General features: G+C 38.9%; 1 protein-coding gene across 1 annotated transcript in view; it reads right to left on the bottom strand.

Moving 5' to 3' along the window:
• Positions 1-25,973, bottom strand: part of timeless (timeless circadian clock) — an 81,909-nt gene that overhangs the window by 37,265 nt on the left and 18,671 nt on the right. Inside the window, exons 5-8 of the mRNA XM_057362742.1 lie at positions 20,999-21,061; positions 20,809-20,910; positions 13,701-13,856; positions 12,731-12,864 (exon numbers count right to left, since the gene is read on the bottom strand). Coding sequence (XP_057218725.1) covers positions 12,731-12,864; positions 13,701-13,856; positions 20,809-20,910; positions 20,999-21,061 — 455 coding nt within the window. The remainder of the gene's footprint in view (positions 1-12,730; positions 12,865-13,700; positions 13,857-20,808; positions 20,911-20,998; positions 21,062-25,973) is intronic.

Below are 25,973 nucleotides of genomic sequence, written 5' to 3'. Positions count from 1 at the left end.
TAATTACAAATACACATTACAATGTGGATACATGTATGTATACCACACCTGGAACCTCTTTCACGAGGGGTTTACCAATATAATTAATAAGTATGCTCCACTAAAGAAATACAGAGTTAAAGGCCGAAACAATGCTTGGTTTTCTCCTGATTTAGCAAATATCGTACATATGAGCGCAACGAAGCATGGGCAAAAGCCAGAAAATCAAATCAGAACTCTGACTGGCTGGTTTTCAGGCAACTGCGTAATGTATGTACTCTAAAATTAAAAAAGCCAAAGCTGATTATTTTCTTTCTCAAACCACTCATAACCTGAATAATCCATCAAAATTTTGGAAAATTATCAAATCATTATCAGAAAACAGTAAAGTCAAGGAGCTACCTTCAAGCATTGTGATAGACTCTCAAAAACTTACTGATAGGACTAAAATACTTGACAGTTTTAATGAACATTTCATAGCCTCAGGATTTTTATTTGAGTCACTCAATGCTCATAATGAGTGTTCGCCTGTAGTGGAGACTGTTGGTTTGGACTCTTCTAGTCAGTCTTTTAGTTTCAGTCCCATTACAGTTTCAGACATAATTAAAGCTCTCAAGCATTTGGACACTACAAAATCTGCAAGCCCTGATAAATTGGATCCCTACTTCTTAAAGATAGCAGCAAATCTTATTGCCGTGCCTTTAACTAATATTTTTAATCTGTGCTTGAACACAAATGTCATTCCTTTCATCTGGAAATCAGCCTTTGTGATTCCCCTGTTAAAAGGTGGTGACCCTTCCATCTTAAATAACTACAGACCGACTTCTAAATTGTCTGTTCTGGTCAAGGTTTTAGAGTCCCTTGTCAGTGATCAATTAAAGCATTTCATTGTGAACCATGTTTTAATTGGACAGAATTACACCTTCTCGGAAACGCTAGACAAAGTTGCTCCACTACGTTTAAAGAAGATTAAAAATGGCAGCCCAACACCGTGGTATAATGAACACACTCAGGCTCTTAAGAAAGCGGCCCGAAAAATGGAGCGCAACTTTAGGAATACTAAATTAGAGGTATTTCGTACAGCATGGAAGGATAGTTTTCGAAAATACAAGAAAGCCCTAAAAACGTCTAGATCCGCCTACTTTTCATCACTAATAGAAGAAAACCAGCACAACCCTAGGTTTTTATTTAACACAGTGGCTAAATTAACAAAAAATAAATCGTCAGCGACTTCAGATTCTGGATATCAGCATAACAGTGATGAATTTATGAACTACTTCACAAATAAAATCCAAGATATTAGAGTATAGAGTATAATAGAGTATATTATAACAATGCAACCAGAAGTGAAACCCGCTGAACAAACTAACTACAGCGCCTCTAAGGAGAAATTGCAATTATTTTCTACCGTAGATCATGATGAGCGGTCTAAAATCATTAGATCATCTAAATCAACAACATGTATGCTAGACCCTATACCTATAAATCTACTGAAAGAGATGCTCCCAGAAATTATAGATCCTCTTAGTATTATTAACTCATCTCTGACATTAGGACATGTGCCTAAAGCATATAAGGTGGCTGTTATAAGGCCCCTTGTCAAAAAACCCCAACTCGACCCTAGAGAACTAGGGAACTACAGGCCTATATCGAATCTACCTTTCATATCTAAAGTTCTGGAAAAAGTAGTTTCAACTCAATTATGCTCCTTCCTCCAAAGGAATGACATCAATGAAGAATTCCAGTCTGGATTTAGATCATGTCACAGTACAGAGAATGCTTTGATCAGAGTTACAAATGATCTGCTATTGGCGTCTGACCGAGGTTGTATCTCGTTATTGGAGCTGCTAGACCTTAGTGCTGCATTCGATACCATTGACCACAGCACACTCCTGCATACTCAAAAATTATGTCGGCATTAAGGGAATAGCTTTGAAACGACCGTTTTCAATTTGTAGCAATAAACAATGAGGTGTCACGCAAATCGCAAGTCCAGTACGGTGTACCACAGGGCTCAGTCTTAGGGCCTCTGCTCTTCGCATTATACATGCTACCTTAAGAAGATATAATAAAGCGACACGGAGTTAGCTTTCACTGTTATGCTGATGACACGCAACTTTATATTTCCATGAAGCCTCATGAAACACAGCAGTTCCATCGAATAATGGAATGCATAGGCGATATAAAAATACTGGATGAGTAACAACTTTTTATTACTGAACTCAGACAAAACAGAAGTGTTACTTATTGGACCGAAAACCGGCATACATAACAACCAAGAATACTGCTCAACTATTGACAGATGTTCCATAAAACCCTCGTCGTCAGCTAAGAATCTTGGCGTTCTATTCAATAGTAGTCTGTCACTTGAGAGCCACGTCGCCAACACCTGTAAAATTGCGTTTCTCCATCTTAAGAATATATCTAAACTACGTCATATGCTGTCAATGTCAGATGCAGAGAAGTTAATTCATGCATTCATGACATCAAGACTAGATTACTGTAATGCACTGTTAGGTGGTTGCCCTGCATGCTTATTACAAAAACTCCAACTGGTCCAAAACACGGCAGCCCGAGTTCTTACACGTACAAAAAAGTATGAACATATTAGCCCGGTTCTGTCAACCTTGCACTGGTTACCTATAAAGCATCGCATTAACTTTAAAATCTTGCTCATTACCTATAAAGCCCTACATGGTTTAGCTCCTCAGTACTTGAGTGAACTCCTCTTGTATTACAGTCCTTCATGTCACGTGGCAGAAGTTTGTTCGACTTATGTGTGATATCCATGCGCATGTGCAGGCATGGCATGTGTTTTTGTGTGCAGGAAATAAAACAGCGGCAAGATAGAAATATTCAACCGTGTGAGCTCACAGTACAAAACTAAGCAAAGCAGTGTCAGATGCTATGCAGAAGTAAAATGGTGGCAACTCTAGTAATATAATGAAACATTTACACAAAACATGCAAGCAATGCGCTGAATTTACTTCACTACTGGTCAAAAGTTTGGGATCACTCACTCATTCATTATTTATATTTTTTCCAAATTTTTGAATAATAGTAAACTCATCAAAACCACAGTTTTCATTTCTGCTTTGACAGCCACGAGACTTCACTGAACACTGTGAGTGTGTGTTAGAAGTCTGGAATGATAAGAAAACACTGTGCGTTTTTCATATGCAAACCAAACTTTTAGGTCTTCAGCCCACAAAGTGTAAATCCTGTCTGTTTCCCCAGTGTTTACACATGTTTTTAGGTGGTCTTTTGTGGCTGTTCGAATGCAATCGACCACATCAGCGTCTATTTCATAAAAGCAATCTTGAAATCCGATCGAACAAAATGCATCTTAACACAAGATGTAAATAGACTCAGAGACACGGTCTACCCAGAACCAGCCAATCCACCCTGATGATGTAAAGTAAATATGTTGAATTATATTATGTTGTGCTCCCATGCACATGCTACAGTATGTGCTGTATACTGAGGAACGCTCCCCACTCCCCCTTTCCCCTCTTTAATCAATATAGTCTCCTCTGTCCTGTCAGTCTATGGTTCTGTCCTGTCAGTCTATGGTGGACGTTCACGAGAGCACATCGACGCCGGCATTCTGACTGACAACCCGGAAGCGCAGCTCTGTGTTTACAAGCAGACAAACGCTGTATATAAGCTGATCTTCACAAAATGTCTGATGATTTCGATATTGAGGAAGAATTGCAAGCAATATGCACATGTGTCGAAGTGCTCTCGTGAACGCGCACCATAGACTGAAAAGACAGAGGAGAATATATCGATTTAAGTCGTTATTTTGGTTTGTTTTTCGCACAAAGTACTCTCATCGCTTCAAAAAAATTCAATTGAGTCACTATGAGCGGATGAACCAATTTACAGTGGTGTAAAGTATTGGAGTAAATGTACTTAGTTACTGTACTTAAGTATCTTTTTGGCTACTTTGTAGTTGTACTGAGTATTAAAGATATTAGCAACTTTTACTCTCTACTTGACTACATTTTTGAACAAGTATATGTACTCTTTACTCCACTACATTTGTAATGACTAATGCAATTACACATTACATTTCACCTGGTACCCATCATTCTTTTGCGGCAGTTTATTTTTGATACAGAAGAATTAATATAGCCATTTACAAGGCATTGAAGGTACTATATCTTGTGGGTTTTGCTCTTACTTACTAAAACTTGTCAACATGGCTTCTTTATGTGAATAAAGAGTGCATTATCAATTAGGGTTAGGATAGGGTTATCAATGTCAATCGCTGGCGGTTTATGTGAAATGAGGACATGACAGCAGCTGATGATGAGGCCAAAACCAGCATGCCCAGTTTAAAAAGGCTTTGACTTTTTAATTGGACTTAACATTATTTTATTTATCCGTTATATTGAAGAAACCTTTTGAAAGAGTTTGGTTTATTATGATCACTTGAGCTTAAATGAGACTTGAGTGTTATGGTGTCCACCATGATTTGTTGCAATTTTGAGGTGTTCAGTCTTATTTTGATTTAAGAAAATAAATGTGATTGCTCTCCTCATGAATCAACTGTTTCTTGTTTTTCACTGACATGTCTCTTAAGTGTTGAGGACTAGTGCTGCTTTGAGCCTACATTCAGTATGAGTAAAATACTCAAGTACTGTTAAATTCAGATACTCTAAGACTTTTACTGAAGTCATTTTTGAATTGGTGACTTGTAACTTGTAATGGAGTAGTTTTCGCTGCAAGGTATCTGTACTTTTACTTAAGTATGGTTTTCAGGTACTCTTTACACCACTGCCAATTTAACGATGTCTTTAGTACTTTTCTGGACCTTGACAACAACTATAACCATGATGTCTTTGAGGAGGCCTGGAAATCTCTCGGATGTCACCTAAAATATCTTTATTTTTGCTCCGAAGACACTTGGAGGTCTTAAAACATGTTTAACGTCATGTGGGTGAGTAAAAAAATCACACAAATTTGATTTTGGGATGAACTTATCCTTTAATGAAAGTAAACGTTGAAAAATGAATCATTTAAACAAAAAAATAAATTTTAAAAAGTCACCTGACAGATTTACAGTTTTGCATCTTTATTTATTAAATGTGCTGCAAAAGTTTTTACTTACTCACCGATCTCATAATGTCCTGTTCAACGCCATTGGCATGTATTTCACAACATGCTTTCATTTGGTAAACTGGGTGTCAATAGTTTAATTTTTTTAATGTTTTACGATTAACTGTTTTGACAGACCACGCTTTCATGACAATACAATTCATGATCAGGGCTTGTCTGTGAACACGCACTTGCTGCTGCTGCTGCCACATTTAAAAAACTTTAAAAACCCTGACATTATGAATAAAGCCTACAGTAGAGACATTTCTTGATTTATGACAACATATCCCCAATGTACGTGAATGTACCAATATGTATACGTGAATGTTCATAACGATCTTAAACCTGGGTTATCAGCAGAAAAATGCAGCTGTGTTTGCAGTCGTTCTTATTCTACATGGGGGATAGATGCTGAAAATCCAACGATATAGAAGAAGCACATTCGGTTTTAAAGCGGCCGTGCAACGGTGTTTCATGCATTCGGACTTCTTTACAATGTTAAACGTGCCGTGCCGTCTTCTCATGCTTAACTTGACAAAAAACGTGGGTTCAAATTTCTTAATAAACTTTTTGTCTAATGCACTTGCAGGGTATGGTCGGATCAAAGTTTACCATCTGTGATCGTAAAACACAGTAACCTCTCAGCAGGACTATGACCAGGCACCAACAAGTCTGGCCAAATGTCCTATTCTAAACACCTTCATCTAAACCAGGACAGATTTGGATACTCTCCCCTAGACTTCAAAGGAGGTTCTTGGGGGAGGACAGGACTGTTCACCAAAGTGAGAAAAGCCATGTGGCCCCCAGGGACTGAGAACCTCAAATTCTTCCAAAAGAATGTCTCTTTCTCTTTCCTTAGCCACAAAAGACCACAAAAGGTTTAAAGTGTATACACATGAATCTCCACATTGTATGCTTGCCTCTATGTTATTCTCCTTCACCTATAACCTCAAAGGCATATGTGCTTAGTGGTATTCTGTGTATACTTACATTCTTGTCCAAACTACAGGTCAATGTAATTGTAACCCCTTCATGTTTCAGGTCTACGTGTTTCCCTTTTCATGTCTTAGAATATGGTGTATAGCACAGTAATGTATTTTATACCATACTCATTTTATTCTATTCAAAGTCTATTCCTGCTCCAAACTACCAGGCGACCATAAATGCAAATGAGTTAGTGTGCTGGACAAAGAAACATGTTTTCGCGCCCAAAACTATCTCATCACATTGGATCGCCCACCTTGGAGGGGTGTGACACCCTCTGTGTTAAAACATCTGAACACGCAGGAAAGCTTGCTCTTTTGTGTATGTTAGTTCGCTCGTGGGCGTTCGCGCTCGTGCGCATTCTTTCTTTCAACCAGAGATAGCCTCTTCCAGCAGTTTGGGTCAGCTAAATCCAACGGACTCCCGGCTCACTCTGAACACATCAGGACCCTTTGATACGCGCGCCAGCACGTGTCCCGAGAAACAAAGAAGCCAATGCAAGTATCTGAACTATTGCTAACCGGTTGCGTATAAGCTTTGCCCCTTTTAAATAAGGAGATTTGTCCTTGATGGTTCGTGAATAGCTGATTTAATACTGCCCTTTTCTTTGCTTTATCTATTTTCTTTCATTTTCTACTGTTTTACTTTTCTATGTTTGTTTGTTAATGTTTGGTAGTTTGTTCCTTGTTAGTAGTTGGTTTTAGTTCCCCCGTAGTGTAGATAAATAAACCGCATGTGTATCCACGCTTGAATTGTTTCTGTGTTTATTTATCACATATCAACGTCACTTAAACTGCTCGATTTCGTTAAGATTTCTGAAGTGGTACTGTGCTACAGTAAGAGTATTGTTTTTCCAGGCCAGGGGAGTAATATTTCTTAGAGTTGATATACGACCTGTTGATCACTCGCTGGACGAGTGTATTTCAGGGTTCGTACACATTTTTACCAATACATTTCCATGACTTCTCCATTACTTTCGAGGCAAAATTCATGACCCATAAACTCTGAGCCAATGTAGTTAGTCTTCACCTCACGTCCTGGATGATGATCTCTTTCAAACCTTACATTATACTTATCTGAATGAAGCCACGCATTATTAATTCGGCATTAATCCTGGAATTTTCTAAATTTACATCCACAATTTATCAGAGACATTTACGTTTACGTTACGTTGCTGGCTGCAGCAAGGGCCCTCTTCACAGCGAGCACTCCCTCTGCTTTGCCTGTTCGCAAGATCGCCTGATTTACCAATTAGTTAAAATTAGCAATTAAACATTTTATTTTTTACAGGTATTCTTTGGACAATTTCCATGACTTTTCCAAAACTTTTTGGGTTTATTCGTTTTCCAACACTTTTTCAGACCTGGAAAGTTCGATTTTAAAATGTCATAACTTTTCCAGGTTTTTCATGACCGTACGAACCCTGGTATTTAGTTTGTCGCTGTTATTAGCTCTGCTGCATCAGGTTAAAGTGTATAAAATAATTCATGGTTAATCACAATTAATTATACGTATGTTACTGTCGTTAAACTCATAGTTTCCCCGAAATACACAACACACTGCAGTAGCCAAGTGACGTATGTCATGACTTGCGAAGCCTACAAACAGCATTATTTTATATAACTCATTACTCCATGACTTATTTTGAAAACCAAAGCACACCCACACATCAGCTCTGAGAGCTCCAAGCGTTCTTATATTTTTTGGGCCGTATGTATGACATGATTTTAAAAACAATTATCGATAGTAGAGGTATCACTATGGATATACTATTGAAAAAAATATACGCGATAGTTACATGTATCGATATTTTTATTGTAAATAAAATTTACAAATTTGCAGTCGTTTATAATGGGCATAGCCTCTGAACTTTTGATCACCCCTTGTATGTTTCACGATAGAGTTACGAAGGCTTTTTCGGCACCTCTGCCGTGGAATGTCCTTAAACATCAGCTTGCTACTATAAATCAGTCTCCACAGGATTTTGCAGAGATTTTTTGTGATTTCTGCAGCCAAAAATGCTTTATTTTGCAGCGGCTTTATTAAAATTTTGCGATAAAATTGCGGGGGGGTTTACCAAAAAAGTAAAAAAAACTACTTGAATTGGCAAATAGGGTTCTGCTTTAAAACTACCAGCTGTGAAAATATTATTTATGTATTACTTATGATTAAAAGGCATGCAGCAGATTCATACTGAAGGTCTGTAAACCTTGGCCGCTTTAAGTTTAAGGCCCGGCCAAAAGGCCATTTTGACTGACAGGTCAAGCAACCAATCACATATCGCTTCATGTTTATGGTTGTGGAAAGGTCTATGCAATGAGTTTATGCCATGAACTTTGCATACTTTTAATAAATCAGCGTTTAGTTGATTGTGATGAATGTTCATTGACACCGAAATAAACATGGTTTACAACATTGTTGTTTCCAGGTGTGTTGTTTAAGAGCGTGATACACACATCGGTAAGGCTGACTTTACTCAAAGCCACTAGCCTGCAACCTTTAGCCAAAAAAACGTAACGGCTAATGCTAATGCCTTCAACGGAACGAAGGAAGGGATACCAGAGGCTATTTTTTTAAATGGATGGCAATCAGAGTCGGCGCCAGGGTGCACAAAGTGAGGGAGCTGCTATGTTTAGTGGGGGGGCAGGGTTTACGGGTTTAGAATGGGCTGGTGGCCCGAAATTTCTTTCTACCCATCAGATTATCCTACCAGGCATGCGCACATCAATGTTATGTCATTTTCTTGCGCTATAAAATCATTCTACTTGTTTATTTTATACTGCTACGGGAATCTGATTGTGTATTTTCGTTGTTAAATCATTCTAGGCCTACATATTTATTTAGTACTGGTAGTACAATTATAGGGTATTACACTGTAAAATAAATCATATACGTTTCTTTTATGCTGTTAGGATAATCTGACAGGGTATTTACGATGTAAATTTATTTAATGTGTTCATTTTAAACTATCTGACAGGGTATTTTGCATTGTAAAATCATCCTACCTGTTTATTTTGTCGATGTGGTTTAGATTATAGCCTAAATATTGCCCTGCGGTAGGAAAATCTGACAGGTAGGACAATTCGAGGTTGAGAGACGGCACATAGGCTGAGGTCTCGCTCTGTTCTGCTCTTCTGGTGTTAAGAAGCGGCACTCCGCCATAACCCAGTTTTCTTCTCAAGTTTAAGTTTTAACAATTTACTTTTTTATCAGAGATAATCGCGGAAAACCTGATCTATATGCAACGTGGTAGGCTAACCAAATCACACTTGTAAAAGCGGCACATTCGCACATAATGAGTGTGCGAAGAAATCCATGTCCGCTCACGTCAGCCGCGCACTGCCTTTTTCATTGAGAGCCAGACATTTTTAACTATAACACAATAAAAAATCTAGATAAATCCTGCCTATGGGTGCGCAATACCTGCGAGTTGTAGACAGAAAGCTTTTCATCCAGTGTGTGCTGCCGTTTTGAAGTTTAACAATTCTAAATGTCCATTTCGAAGACAGCATTGCATATTTCCCATAGCTTTTTCAAAGCTAATAAATTGAACTGAACTAAAAGACATGAAAGACACTGTATGAAAGACACTGAAACTGAAAGGCCATTTTTTTATATCAACTTGGAGAAGAGCAAATGTTGTATGACATTTTGACAAAAAGAACTGGAAATACACCGATCATAGCCTACATAAATTCAGCGGAAGTTAATAAATGAAGATTATTAATTCAGATGTACTGTATATATAGAAAAAAATATATCAAAAGTAGGCTTTAAAGAAAAAGTGACAGAAAAGGTATACAGGGGACTGTTCCCCAGTAGAGCTTTATGTCTAACAAAACGATCGCATCAATATAACAACACTAAAGAGCGAGCTCTTGCTTTCTGATAGACAGCCTGTATCTCCACTTGTCATCGTCTGCATAATAATGCCTGTTTCTTGTTAAGCAATGCATACAGAAACGTTTCCGCTGGACGCAAGCAGCCCTTTAAGCTTGTGTTTTTAACAACACATGAAAGTACAGCAGAAGACAATGTCTTTAAAATCTGTTAACGAATAAATAAATAATTTTTTACCCTCTACTCTTGTTGTTTCTTTAATAAATATAAACCAAATTCATTCTCCAAATGTTTTTAAATGATTTTGTCTTTTATCATTTTAAAAAGTGAAGGAGAAGAGTGACTGAAGTGGCCGGGCCATGCCCCCTAGTGCCCCCTTGTGGCGCCGACTCTGATGGCAATGGATCACAGCTCATGCGCGAGACCCACGCAGACATCCAAACACCTCCGTTTAGCGCATGTTTATATAGAAAAATTATGATAAAGTAGTGCCGTGGCATAGAAAGACGCATTCTGTGTGAATGGCCGGTCACAGTGCAACAGTGAAAAGGGACCCCACTGAAACAGTGTCGCGCTTTGCCGCGTTCCGCACGTTGTTTAAGTGACATACAGGTAATACAGTATATTAAAAATTCATATCATAACAAAAATACACACTGGTATTCGGTATGAACCGATGTACTGCCCAACACTAGTCATTGTTTATCTGGAACCGCTTTAATATTACACTCGTCCAGATACTTGAGAGAGAGAGAGAGAGAGAGAGAGAGAGAGCGACAGCGCGTTGGAGCTGAAACTGGAGAGCGAGCGAGAGCGCGTTTTACTCTTACTCAATAAGTGGGTTTCAATCACTCTGGTTTTATTCGCATTTTGAAGTTTCGCATCAGAAACGAGTGATGGAAACGCCAAATTTCTAATTAAAAACCCTTAATTTGCAAAACATTTTTACACTCGCTTGAGGTGGTTTTTCAGTTTTGCGAAAAAGGGTTAATGCGAATAATGGGAGATGGAAACGCATTTGCTGAATAAATTCCTCCAAAAAGCCACGTAACTGCACTATGAGACGGCGTAACCTGACTAACCAGAGAACTGATCTTGTTACACAGCATGAGAAATGTTGTTACGGTCATTCTTAAATGCCTGAGCAAAGTCGTCAAAGTATTCTGTAATTGCCTCTTAGAACTGTCACGACTGTGTTTCCCAAACAGCAGACATCCACAAAAGCACCGCATTTATTGTGTTTCGTAATCGTCTGCTTGCGCAAGTATTATTCTATATGAAAATCATTATATTCAGTGGCTTCTCTTACTTTTCTTACTGATATTTAGTGGCAGTTTATTAGGAAGTGACGGTTGACTATTTGGATGGAAAAGGTGCTTATTCGAAAATGTTTTATGCAATATTCCAATTTTGCGCATAAGCTAAATTCGCAACTTTGGATGGAAACCCGGCTAGTGATGAATAAACTTTCAGTTATTCCACGGGTCACATACGTTCCGCCCCGGAGAGCACGATCTGTACGGATCACGGATCTTCCCGCGATCCGTTTCACCACGATACCGCAGCGGAGAGGAAACGCGAGTTGTAGAGTTGTTTGTCCGTTTAGGGCTGCTGTACAAAACATGGCGGCGAATTCAATGTATGTAGGCCCACTCTTATGTAGATATAAATAGCTTATTCTAAGGTATTACAAACATAAAGGTTCATTACGTAAGGTCTTCATACACCTCTGAAGAAATAGTTTTGTATATTATATTGCATTTCCGTCAGTAGATCCTCTTAAAAATGCCGTATTGTTCCTTTAAATGACACAGAAGTATTATAACATCAGTTTAAAAGCTTTTAAGCTAACTTGGTAATGCCAAACTAATGGCATCATTTGCAGATGCGCAGCAAATGTGTGCAGGCTGAAGTATGCCAGATGGAGCAGGAATGTTTTCGTCTCTTTTTTATTAAATGACAAAAACTGTCAGTTGTCATTATCATGAATTCGTTTTTATTTAGTTATCGTCTCATTTTCGTCAGTGAAAACATGACGTTGATGAATAATTTATGTTAGTTATGTCCACTGTTGCGGTTGACTGCTGCTGTGACACATTCACTCCAATCAATTATATTAGTATTTTGCAGAGGTTGCGCTGATAAATACCACATTGTGAGGGGTAGGATCTGTGTGTTATTTAGTGAGATGCTATTTTTTAATGCATTATCTAAAATGTTTGTTTATTCCAAAATGTGAGCAGAACCCATTAAGAAGAATGTTTATCCAAATTTACGCTAGTCACATTAGAAATTGTTGTGTTATGAAAAGTGTAAAAAGATTTCCAGTTCGTTTTGAAACTATGGCGAAACAAACTAGACGGTGACGGGCAGTCATAGACTAATGCCTTGTTTATACACGCGCCTGTCTCCGCACAGCGAGTCTCCGTTGACCGCGCACACCAGGCGTATATATCAATGGGAAACATGAACGTCCCTTCACAATCATATTCATGCGAATGGTAGTGTCTCCGGCCGCTCATATTCTCGTTCAGTCCGTTCACGTTCTGATGTAAGGAAATGACTGAAAATTCGCTTTTCAGAATTTTCAGTTAAAAGCGACCTGTGGTGGTGACATGCTTAATGTATTTAAAGAGGAAGAGGAAATGGGTCCGGGGAAGAGTAACTCTTTTCAAAAGCAATGCTGTGTAATTTGTGATAAAATAGAAAATAAAAGATTAGAAGAATTAAAGGACACTGGACTGATAGTTGAAATTTTCCCCCTTGGTAGAAGTTCAGTTTACTTCATTATGCTTGTACATGCTTCTTAATGATGTTTTATCACCTGTTGCCTCTTTGCAGATTACGGCAGCGTTTTGCTGCCAGCTCTTTTCTTCTCAGCAGTTCCAGTTCATCTGCATCTTTCTGTTTTTCCTCGGCTGAACGCATTTGTCCTGCATTCACCAACATCTCAGGAGTCTGATAACAACATACAGAAAAACACATACAAACACTTCAATTTCACATTTATATTTAAAAACTAGGAACGTTCTTAAAAACTTTATAACTGATATCATTTTACAATGAGCTTATAGATGATATCATTAGTTATTATAAATCATTCTGGAATATCTAATTCTGTTTCGCCAGCTGCGACATTCCAAGGCAAGTTTTCCTAGATAATTTTGTTTATTCCATTAACGACTTGCGTTTAACAACATACATGCGCGTTAACATACTTTACAATATACCAGAACAATTTGCAATAATACCAAAAGTTAATTTTACAATATAACAAAATAATAAAAATTAAATATACTTCAATTGAATAATTGACAGTTTCTGACAATCCAACATAGTATTTATCTCAGTTAAGTTTCATCAGTGTACATTGCATAGAAAACAACTTGCATTAATACCATGTATCTTAATACCATATAATGTCTTTAATTTTTCCCTTTTTAAATTATGATGTATGTAAAGCTGCTTTGCAACATTGAAAATTGTGAAAAGCACTATAAATAAAATTGAATTGAATAATAGCCAAAACTAATAACACAGGGAAATCCTGGTACAGTGAATCAACGTGACCTTAAAAATAATTTACTTATACAGTAAACCAAGTAAATATAAATATGTCTAACTAACTGACACGATTAAACCAAACTGCATATCTTGTTTGAACATTGTATCTTGACCTAAGTTTGTGGAATTACACAAAAATAAACAAAACTGTAAAATGTATTAATGATCTGAATATATGTTGCAGTCACAATCAATAACGAAATGTATTGAAATAAGAGTATTGGTATCACCTGATCTTTGAACATGAGTGAGATGATCTCCAGTATGTGGAAGCTCCACTTCTGTTCACTCTGAGCACAGGCCAGAAACTTGAGCAGATCATCCAGTCCACTCATGTGAAGCGCCCACAACAGTTTATCATGAACACTGGCATCATCATCCACATTCTGCACAAGACATCAGACAAAGTGTCCCATTCAAACTTAACTTGCAAAAAAGATACAGTTGCAATTTCCATAAATGCCTTTATAAAGTAGGGATGCACCGAAATGAAAATTCTTGGCCGAAGCCAAATAAAAATGAAACACTTGGCCGAACATAGCCTTTCGTATTTCTTCTATTTATTTAGCCAGTTTTTTCCACAATTGCATAAACTGATTGGTCAAGATGTGATTTATATTTTGTCTTGCTTTTCAATATAATACAATATATTTTCAAAAAAATTGAACAAAACAAGTAAGCTAAATAAAAAAAACGATATTCTGTGTTTTTCATGAGAATAAAAAACTGCTTCACCAACCTGGTAAAGTTACAGCTACTGAAGACACTAATGTTCGTTCTTATTTAACACTTCTTTATTTAATCTGTAATTACTTTATAATATACATAAAAATTCATAATTTGTAGCTATGTTCCTAAATCTTTGTTCATTCAGATCGCAAGTTAATTTAAATATTATATGTTTACACACCAGCCGCCTGGATCGCATTATGCTCTGCTCACACCACCATATCAACCCAGGAAGCAATAGCTATCATTTCACAGTCTCTGTTTACTATAGATGAGATATAGTACAGCTATTAATAACCCACTTCTAGCCAAAATAATCTTAAATTTATTTACATATCGTTTTTGCTAAAATAACTTGTATGATGCATGTTATTCCATCATGTAAGCAAAGTCAACAATGATTAAAATGTACCTGGTTTCATTTCTTTGACATGTTCTATGCGTAGCCACGATTTAGCTCGTATTCAGATCGGCTATTTGTAGCCCACTTATAGTCAAGACTGGTTCATTGTCGTTTTTGACAAGTCAGCGTAGATTGTTGACAACACATGTTCACAGTGTGCATAACATCAGCAATATGCAAGTGTCATTTCATCACATGGTCAATCTGTAGTCATGATTTAGCTCTGAATTGGATGGGCTATGTGCAGTCTGCTTTAAGTCCACCCGGCGAAATTGAGGCAAGTTATAGTCTAATTTCAACAGCTTGGCTTCCAGCGATGATTGTAGCCAAAAAGTGTTGGAATTGTTTGTTATGACATATCATCAAATGCAAGTAAACATTGAAAACATTTGATTTATACAACTTTTTTATTATAATTGTTCACATAACATACATACACATTTTTCAATACTATTTTTCTTTAATTTTTTTCATTTTCAGATGAGCACTTTTAACAAGTTGGTATGATTTATTAGGGTCTTCATGAAATGCCTGGAACATATTTTGCTTAAAAACACTATGAAAACAGCTATGCTGTTTTGACTAACAGTCAAAAACAGCTATGCTCAATGCAACCCATTTGGTGCATGTCTCTTTAAATGATAATGAGTTACAGCGCACCCCATCCACTTCCGTCCGGCGTGTCAAAACAATACACGCGTAGTACTGCCATGGCTATCGTTTAGCTAAATTATATTTCCTGAACTCCTCTGCGGTTAGTTTCATTTTAAACGTCTCAAATCATTCGTCCTGAGACTAAAAAATCTGTCACAGCAAAAAGCGCATCCTAATGCACTTGTGTGTGTTTGCTTGCCTAAAATCCACGGAATGCGCACCATGCAGATCTCAGCGGAATAACGTGGATTTCAGCACTTCTCATTGATAAGTTATGCACACACAATGTGATAGCATAACTAGTATGCTGTGTCAGATTTTTCAGCCTATAAGGACGAATGATTTGAGATGTTTAAAACTAAGCGAACAAGGGCAGTGTTCATTAGCAAAACAAACAGCTTGCCGCAGCTAAACATATTAACGCACATAATGTATTAACATACATACAGCTAAACTCCAAGTGCCCATTTGCCAAATAACATATAATATAGACAGGGTTCCAGACAAAAAAAATCAGTTAAGGAGCCATTGGCTCCCATAGGAGAAAAAAGCAGGTGCAAATTTTTTTTTTTAGAGCAATATAACATGAACTCACATTTTTTAATAAAAAATACTTTGTTATCCTGTTGTGTGTAAATCTTTCCTCTCATAAGGTTTGCTCAGTTTTTCTTTCAAGTTGTTTTCCCTCATAAGTAGGGTCATACGGGACGTTTTTGTTAATTCCACCCTAAAATTTGGGGAAAATCAGCAGAATTCCACAGAATAGTTTGAAATGTGTTCACATTTGTAGTGTACACAAATATAAACATGTGAAAATGGGTTCAAATAGTCTTAAAATGCTGCCTGTCTATGCATTTAAAGGCAGATGACAACAGATTGGGTTCTGCTCATTTAAAAGAAGCAGAGAAGTGTTATTGATTATTGGTAAGACTGATTAAACTCTGAATACACCTGACCAAATTCCTCTAAATTCATTTGAACCAACAGAAAAGGAACATGTCAAGACCATATTTATATATTTTACTATAAGAAAAAGTATTCTATATATTTTATTTTATTATTACGAAAGGGCTTGTTACGTTATTATGTAGATTTTTGTTCGTAAAAATGACACTTTTCCACATGTTCACAACACAATGTAAAGATAACTTCAAATAAAACTTAACAAGAGAATTCGCTTGTCGTTCATTCTTGCTGTGAACGGATTTGAAATGATTCAGCTGTGTCTAATAACAAATACATTCCCTGGCTTCTCAGGCTCATTAAAATCCGTCACAGCAAACAGCGCACTACTAACATGCTCACATTGTGTGTGTCTACTTGTCAATAAGTGCTAAAATCCACAGAATTCCACAGCGTTTTCTGCGGAGATCTGAGAGCGCTTATTCCGGTACTGCCTCATCAAGCATTGGTACGCACGCAGAGTGTGGAAAAAATGCAAACGGAGAGCAGAGCGCTGGCGCTGAGAGTACAAGACACTGCTTGTGTAACCAGTCACTCGCACAGCTCCTGCTACTACAGTAGAGGACCTCGTACTGGGCGTCTGTCCGGCATGGGAGTAGGTTACGTCTGCCGCTAGAGCACCTCTTGAGGTCAGCAAGTGCACCTTCCCTGAGACCTGCACAGCTCGCCCTCTCCCTAGCCTGCCATTTTTTAAAAAGTGTGGCACTTCCGTTGGAAAGACTTTAAAATGAGTAAATTTGCACGGTCGCCAGTGGCCGTCCCAGAAACGTTCGCGGCTGGATTCTGGGTCGCTAGTGGCCGTCCCAGAAACGTTCGCGGCTGGATTCTGGGTCGCCAGTGACCTCCCCGAAACTCTCGCGGCTGGATTCTGGGTCTGGCGGTCGGAGCGTGGCGGAAGCGTGGGACGAGTCCAGAGAGAGTAACATCAGGCCGAACCCCTGGGCATTCCACCGGGGGGTCGGAAAGGGACGCTTCCTGCGCGTCTCCACTAAAGCCTTTTCAGGGCCTGGCGCACACTCTCTCACAGAAAAGTATTCTCTCTCTCTCTCTGGGTTTTCTTCTCTCCCCGCAGCACTCTCGACACGACAGTGTCTCGGGCGAATCCATACTGCGCTGCCTTCCGCAACCTCCACAGGATGTTGCGCCAGCCGGCGACAATAAGCAGGTAAGTGAAGCAGACCATCCCTCTAGTTCCTCTGCACGGTACTTGGGGGCTTGGGACCGCACCAGCCCGTTGCAATGACTAGAGAGAACGATCAGTCTCGGCTATGCGATCCAGTTCGCCAGACGCCCACCCAGGTTCGGGGCATTCTCCACACCTCAGTCCGAGGGGAGAACGCTTCTGTACTAGGGCCGAGGTCGCCGCTCCTCTGGCGAAGGGTGCCATAGAGCCTGTGCCTCTAGCCGTGATGTCCTCTGGGTTTTACAGCCCGGACTTGATCATTCCCAAGAAAGGTGGGGGGGCTGCACCCCATTTTGGATGTGCACTCCCTGAACAAGCACCTCTCCAAGGTTGCCGTTCAGGATGCTGACGCAGAAGCGCATCTTGGCTTTGGTTCATCGCCAGGATTGGTTTGTGGCAATCGACCTGAAGGACGTGTACTTCCACGTCTCCATTCTCCCTCGACGTCGGCCATTCCTACGGTTCACGTTCGAGGGGCGGGCATACCAGTACAAAGTCATGCCCTTCAGTCTGGTCCTCCCTCCCAGGGTCTACACCAGACTCGTGGAGGCTGCCCTACCTCCCCTCAGGGGACTCACTCGCAAGATCGGTTGTGCACGCACAGGGTGCTTTGGCACTTAGACCGTCTGGGACCTCATGTCAGCCGGGAAAAGAGCAGGCTTTCCCCAGCGCAGAGCATCTCTCATCTCGGTATGGAACTCGACTCTGAAACGTTCAGACAGACACCAGCGGTCCCCTAAAACTTTTTCAGAGGTTCCTGGGGCATATGGCTTCCTCGGCAGGGATATCCCGCTCGGGTTGATGCACAAGCGACCGCTCCAGCACTGGCTTCAGAGTCATGTTCCTTGGAGGATGTGGCACACTGGAACCAGGCGTATTATTATCACGCACCCTCACCCCTTGGTCAGACTTGACCTTCCTCCGAGCGGGGAGCCGTGTGCCACGGGCACGCTGTGTCAGGGCGCTGGATGGGCCCCCGCCTGCAATGGCACATCAACTGCCTAGAATTGCTGGCTGTCCTTCTGGCATGGAGGAGGTTTCAACCCCTCTACAGGAAAAAAACGTGCTGGTCCGGTTGGATAGCACGACTGCTGTGGCGCACATCAATCATCAAGGCAGCATACGTTCTCGGCAGAAGTCACAACTCGCCCGTCGCCTCCTCCTCTGGAGTCAGCAGGTGATGAAGTCCCTGCTAGCCACCTTCATCCCGGGCAACCTGAACCAGACAGCCGATGCGCACCATTTTCGATACCACGGGGAAAAAACTTCCATAACAATAAGGCCCTACATTTTTTACATTTTATTTAAAGTTAAATTGAACAAGATTAGACAATGAGGTATATTTTTACATTATTTATTCATCGTTAATCTAATGTTCATTTTACTAATACATTTATTATTTAAAATCAAAGTTGTATTTGTCAGTATTAATGGACCAGAGCTTACATAAATAGTTGTATTTTTTAACTAACATTTAAAAGAGATTAAAAAAAAACTTGAACAAATGTATTACTCATTCTTTGTTCGTTAATGTTAGTTAATAGCCTACCTTTATATCATTACAATTTTTTTATTTGGCTTTTATTCACATTTAATCATTGATCAGCGCACATATAGACAGAAACGCAAACTTTAAATGCAAGAACTGTTGCAGAGACTCCGCACTGGCCATCTTTCTAACATTAACAACGTTTAACCGGAGTGAATGAGACGAGTGGAAGAAATCATTGAACAGCGCACATACATAGAGTGCTATGGTAAACACGGAAGTGCAAACGTGTATCACACGCGAGAACTGTTGCGGAGACTTTACACACACCAGCATCATTTCAAACATCAACTTAACCAGAGCGAACGAGACAAGTGGATGAAATCATTGATGAGCGCACATAAAGACAGAAACGCGTGCATTAAACATGAGAACTGTTGCGGAGACTCTGTTAAAATATAAACATATAAATATGAACTAAATAAACCACCAAATCAGGGTATTTAGCCTATTATGTACTTTGCAAAGTGCAAACACCACAAATTGGTTTTTACTAATACTGTATAATCTTTAATTTTGTCATTTAAAACACCTCTCCCCTTTAAACTTTAAAACTGTGCAGCTTGAAGAGATGCATGCAAAACACGTCTGACTTTAAAACTGCGCATCTCGCGCTGCACGGAGAGACGCGTGCACCGAGAGACACGTCTGACTTTAAAACAGCGCAACTTGTGCCGCACGGAGAGACGCATCCACGGAGAGACACGTGTGACTTTAAAACTGCGCACCTCGCGCTGCACGGAGAGACACGTCTGACTTTAAAACTGCGCACCTCGCGCAGCACGGAGAGACACGTGTGACTTTTAAACTGCGCATCTCGCGCTGCACGAAGAGACGCATCCATGGAGAACCACATCTGACTTAAAAACTGCACACCTCGCGCTGCACTGAGAGACACGTCTGACTTTAAAACTGCGCACCTCGCGCTGCACGGAGAGACACGTCTAACTTTAAAACTGCGCACCTCGCGCTGCACGGAGAGACGCATCCATGGAGAACCACATCTGACTTAAAAACTGCACACCTCGCGCTGCACGAAGAGACACATCTAAAACGGTAATTTTAAAAGGGAAGAAGATGCACTTGATTTATAACTGCGCAGCTCGCAAGTGACGTCACAGACCAAATAATTGATAATGAAATTCGTTGACAACGAATTTCATTATCGATTATTATCGATTTTATCGATTAGTTGTTGCAGCCCTACTGAACACAAATCAATATCTGGCAGACTTACACTTGGTGGCGTGAGCTGCAAGAGGCAAACGGTTGCGCTGCCCACGGGATAGCTTAAATAGCGACAGTACTTATGACACTGAAAACAGACAATTGCGCTTATCAACCACATGGGGGAACCATAAGCAAAAGTTATCTTGTGTTGCTTTAATGCTGTTTAAGTTCAAACTGAATACTGAATACACTCATTTAAATTCCACTCTTATGTCTAAACCTTATAACTGTATTCTAATCTCACACAATAAGATATGGCCCCATTTTAACTTTTGTAACTTAACCAATAAGGATGACATTACAACTATGGAAGCACACCAATGCAGCATTCACTCTCAATGGATACGTCAACATTTACATTTACGCATTTGGCAGATGCTTTTATCCAAAGCGACTTACATTGCTTTATCCTATACATTTATACATAGGCATGTGCAATCCCTGGGATCGAACCCACAACCTTGCATTGTTAACGCAATGCTCTTACCACTGAGCTACAGGAAATAATTTAATTTAATTATTTAAATAAATAAATTATTAAAATGTATTATTCAATAAATCAAATTATTTACTATTTATTATTTCAAATTATTCAACATGTCTGTACTGAATAGTCAGTGAACTCACCTTTTCCTCGTAGGGGTCTGCGGGGATGTGCAGCACATTTCTCACCAGCAGCAATATTCTCTCTATCAGTAAATTATGTTCTTCAGCTCTTTCCTCCCATCCCTCAGAAGAAAAACAAGACATATAGGAGGAAAGCAACACAAAGAATAAACTCTAAAAAAAAAAAAAAAAACGTAGATTTTATCCTTACCAGTTGCAGAAGGTTGTAAAGCGTCTCACTCAGCACAGTAAAAACTTTCTCATCTGCAAACGCCTGCAAGCAAAGCAAATATTTTTTAAAGTCAAAACAGCAGAAGTCAATAGTTAATAATAAAATTAAAAAAATTAAAAAAATTATTATTATAAAAATAAAATAAATTAATAAACAATGAATTAATAAACCAATACAATTTATTGGTATAAAAAAATCTTGGTCTTGCATGCTGGAGAGGAGTTCATTCAGCAGACATACTAAATCTTTTGTGAAAGTTGAAAAGACATTGCAGAGCTGATCAGTGAAACAAAAAAATCACTGACAAGACTAGAAATATCAGTTGAGTGACTGAAAGATAAAAGGACAGAGTCTTATGTCTGTGTTTTGTTGGCAATCGATGCATACGTGCATAATGTAAACAACACGATGGGACAATGCAATGATGTATTGTGTGCTCATGCTGTAATTCTGTCCCCCCTAAAAGTCTGTTATTTTACATTAGCTATTATTACACGCTGAAGTCATTAATTTACTGCATTCTGTATGCTACTACAGGGCACTGAGTGCAATCACTCTTTTCCTGTTGGTTCTTTGCAATGCTGGCAAATGTAACCTTCCAGTTTACTTGCCAAATCACTTCCATTTGTTTTATTAATAAAGGATATTGTAAGTAAAATCTGTCTGGGTAATTACAAAAGAAAAGAAAATTTGTATAGGAAAAAAGATGCATCGAGAATCGTTTTATCATCGCAGCCCTCTGAATCGTAATCGAATAGCATCGTGACGTGCCTAGAGATTCCCACCCTTAGTAAACATTGGTGGCAGCACCATCGTGTGTGTTTATTGAAAACAGAACAGCGTACAAAGCAATAGTGACTGGTAGATTATTATTGTGACAGCCCAGACCCGATTCTGAAGCAGTGACGGCAAAATAATTAGGACCGGCGGGCCTGTCCGCCACTACTTAGGCTAATGTACATAGCAGAAACCCGGATTAATCCTCAGATTTCCCGATGTTTGTCACCTTTCATTGGGAGAGTGAGAGGACGGATCGGAATCTGAGGGGATCATGTCCCCTCCGTCCCTAGTGCAATCTGTGCGCCTGCCTGAGTTTCAGTCTACTGAATGTTTAGCTTATCCGCCGCGCACACACTACACAAAATAGATGCTGAGAAAACGACCTGCTGAAAAATGAATGAAAATGAAAGCTGTGCACCTTTTGTGGACAAAAGAGGTCTGAATTTCGCTAAATATAATGCCAAAGTCACTAAATTGTCACCGGAATGTGTGTGACCGTGTGTTACACGGAACCTGAATGGCAAGGATCGGTGGCTAATTGTGGCCGTTAATGTTAACATCATGCCAGGTCGCCACAAATAAAACAATGCATGGGAAACGGCTTCGACGTGTTAGTTGCAGTGTGTGACGCACTATGCAACAAGCTACTGTAAACAAGCTAACGTTAACTAGCCAAGTAACATTTAATCACTAACATAGCAGATTCATGGAAAAATACATGGGTAATCAGCATTTTTTGCCAAAACTAATTTACATTTTGTGGAAATATTATTCAGTTAAAAGTATGATTTAATTATCAATATAATCAATAAGTGTTTTCTTTCATTAAATCATTAAGCTGTGTGCTTTTATCATGTGCTTGCTATTTTACTCAGTGGAAAATTACTGTGAAAAAAAACAGAGTGTGTGTGACAAGCAGAGTGAATGCAGGAAAAGAGGGGGTGAAACCATAAATCTAACTAAGTCAGCACACACACACACACACACACACACAAAGAGTCACACAGAAAAGAAATGTTATGAATCAATCCACTGCATATGTTTTAAGTATAATCATGAGTTGTGATGTGTTTTAATGAATCATAGGATTAAGAAACAACGCTACATAATTAAAAGCATTAGATGATTGAGTGTTTTCTTTTTACTAAAAGAATGTTGGTATGTTGTCCGGCCACAAGAAACTGTCTCTAGGGAACACTCCCCGAAACTAGCGACTGACCACAGGATGTAAAACATGTGTTGTGAGAGATGTTGTTTTGCAGGAACTAACAAAGAAGGACGGAGTCAGATAAACGTGGTTCACGGTGATTGGTTGCTAAGGAGCAATACTCCCCAGAGAAAAAGGAGGAGTCAGAAGATGAGAACGACGTCAAATACTGAATAAATATGTGTGTTTTTTGAATAATCTGGGTTGTTGGCTTTTGAGAGAGTGTGGAGAGCGACTGACAACCCAAAGCTTTGTTACCCTTTTTACATCTGATAATAAAACTTCTGTTTAATTTTGGAGAACGTCTCTGTGCAAATTTTTGAGCATGCAGGACTGACCATTAAGTCCAACAATTTACGCATTTGGCAGACGCTTTTATCCACAGCGACTTAAATTGCATTGTACTATACATTTGTTTCTGACAATGTGCAATCCCCTGGGATCGAACCCATGACCTTGGCATTGCTAACGCCATGCTCTAATCACTGAGCCACAGGAAAGCTATTTATTAATGAATTAGCATCAACTACATTAAAGAGAATCACTTCATTTAAAGTGAATAAAATATCCTACTTACTGGAGTTCAATTAAATTTATTTATATAGTGCTTATCACAATGTGCATTGTTCCAAAGCAGCTTTACAGGAGCAAATAAGAAAAACAGAAAAACACAGAAAAGTAAAACACAGCACAGTGCATGGTGTTTATAGTAGAGGTGCACCGATTGACCGGCCAGAGATCGGAATCGGCCGGTTTTGCTGCTGCCTTACCTTAAACTACTTTAAATGATTATTTTTTTACATTAATCTACACTCCCATGCACAATAATGACAAAACAAAAAACTGATTTTTGACAGCTTTGCAAATTTATTAAAAATAAAAAACAAAAATGAGTACATTGCATAAGTATCCACACCCTTTTCTGGGACACTTGAAATTTTGCTCAGAAGCATTAGTTTTGCTTGTTAATGTTTGTACACTTCGAGTGGAGTTAACCTGTGCCAAATTCAATTGAATAAGTATGATTTGGAGTGGCACATACCTCTCTATAAAGGGTGCAACAGCTGAAAATGCACATCAAAGTAAAAACCAAGACATGAGGTCATCGCCTTTACAGACTCAAATCTTTTTGGGTATGATGTGAAAAGCTTTACACATCTGCATTTGGCAATTTTCTGTCATTCTTCTCCTCAGATCCTCTCAAACTCTGTCAGGTTGGATGGAGATCATCAGTAGACAGACATTTTCAGGTTTCTACAGAGAATGTTCAGTTCGGTTCAAGCACTAGCTGGGCCAGAGTTGACCATACAGAGTTGTCCATAAGCCACTCTTGCATTGTTTTAGTTGTGTGCTTAATGATCATGAAAACCTAGCCCAGAACATTCAGAACCTCGGACAGGACAGAAGGTTCATTCTCCAACATGACAATGATCCTATCTCCGTATTTTGTGTACAGTCCCTGAAGCTGAAAAACACCCCCACATCATGATGCTGTTTCCACTACACTTTACTGTTAAGACTGTATTGTAGAGGTGTTGAGCAGTGCTTGTTTTTCTCCAGACATGATGCATGAATCTGAGATTCATCAGACCAGAATATCTTGTTTCTGACAGTTTGAAAGATTCGTTGAAGTATGTTTTTGCATATTTCAAGTTTCCATGTGTCTTCACTGAGCAAAGGTTTGAGTCTGGCCACTAAGCCATAAAGCCCAGATTGGTGGAGTGTTGCAGTGATGTTTGTCCTTCTGTAAGTTTCTCCCATCTCCATATATGATCATGGAGCTCAACCAGGGTGATCATCAGCTTCTTGGTCACCGCTCTAACCAAGACCCTTCCACATCGATGGCTCAGTTTGGACAGGAGGTCAGCTCAAGTAAGAGATCTGGTGGTTCCAAACCTCTTTCATTGAAGATAAATGGAGGCTACATGCTTCTGTGAACCTTCAATACAGCAGATTTTTTTCAGAAGTCTTCCCCAGATCTGTGCCTTGATACAATCCTGTCTCAAAGCTCTACTGGCAGTTCTTTTGACCTCATGTCTTGGTTTTTACTTTGATATGCATTTTCAGCTGTTGCACCCTTTATAGAGAGGTATGTGCCACTCCAAATCATACTTATTCAATTGAATTTGGCACAGGTTAACTCCACTCGAAGTGTATAAACATCAACAAGCAAAACTAATGCTTCTGAGCTAAATTTCAAGTGTCCCAGAAAAGGGTTGAATACTTATGCAATGTACTTATTTTTGTTTTTATTTTTAATAAATTTGCAAAGCTGTCAAAAATCAGTTTTTTGTTTTGTCATTATTGTGCATGGAGTGTAGATTAATGTAAAAAAATAATCATTTAAAGTAGTTTAAGATAAGGCAGCAGCATAACAAAATGTGAATAAAATGAAGGGGGTGAATACTTTTGCAAGCCACTGTACTTACTGTACCTGCTTATGTACCATCTAATATTTTTACTTTTAGCATTGCAGCTAAAAAACACACTTCTTTTTATTACGACATACTATAGGGATGTAAGATTCACTCAGCTCACGATGCGAGCGATTCTGATCTCACGATGCGATTTACTCTACGATTTATTTTTACAAAATGAGTTGAAACAAATTAGAAATGAACAACTTCCCTTGCATTATTTCTTAAATGCTTCACTTTCTTTGTATAATAAAATAATGTTTTATTTCAAATAACAAAACTAAACTGCAATTTTATAACAAATTAATAATAGAAAAAGTCTCTTTAATATAAACAAACTAATACTGTCTGGCTTTTCTTGGATTTTTTTGCATTTAAGAAATATCAGCATGTCCACGTTTAGTTTGCAGTGAAAATAGCGGCCCCTGCTGTTCAAAAAATGTATTGCGATTCAGTTCACACCTCAACCGATTTGAATCGTCACTCATTATAACCGATTTTCAACCGGCTCACGGTGAATCGTTACATCCCTAGTCATTTAGCACAGCTC

This window comes from Triplophysa rosa, linkage group LG20 (genome assembly GCF_024868665.1).
Source record: "Triplophysa rosa linkage group LG20, Trosa_1v2, whole genome shotgun sequence".
Classification (NCBI taxonomy): domain Eukaryota; kingdom Metazoa; phylum Chordata; class Actinopteri; order Cypriniformes; family Nemacheilidae; genus Triplophysa; species Triplophysa rosa.
Note: the sequence above shows the minus strand (reverse complement) of the source record. Positions and strands in the feature narration are given on the sequence as shown.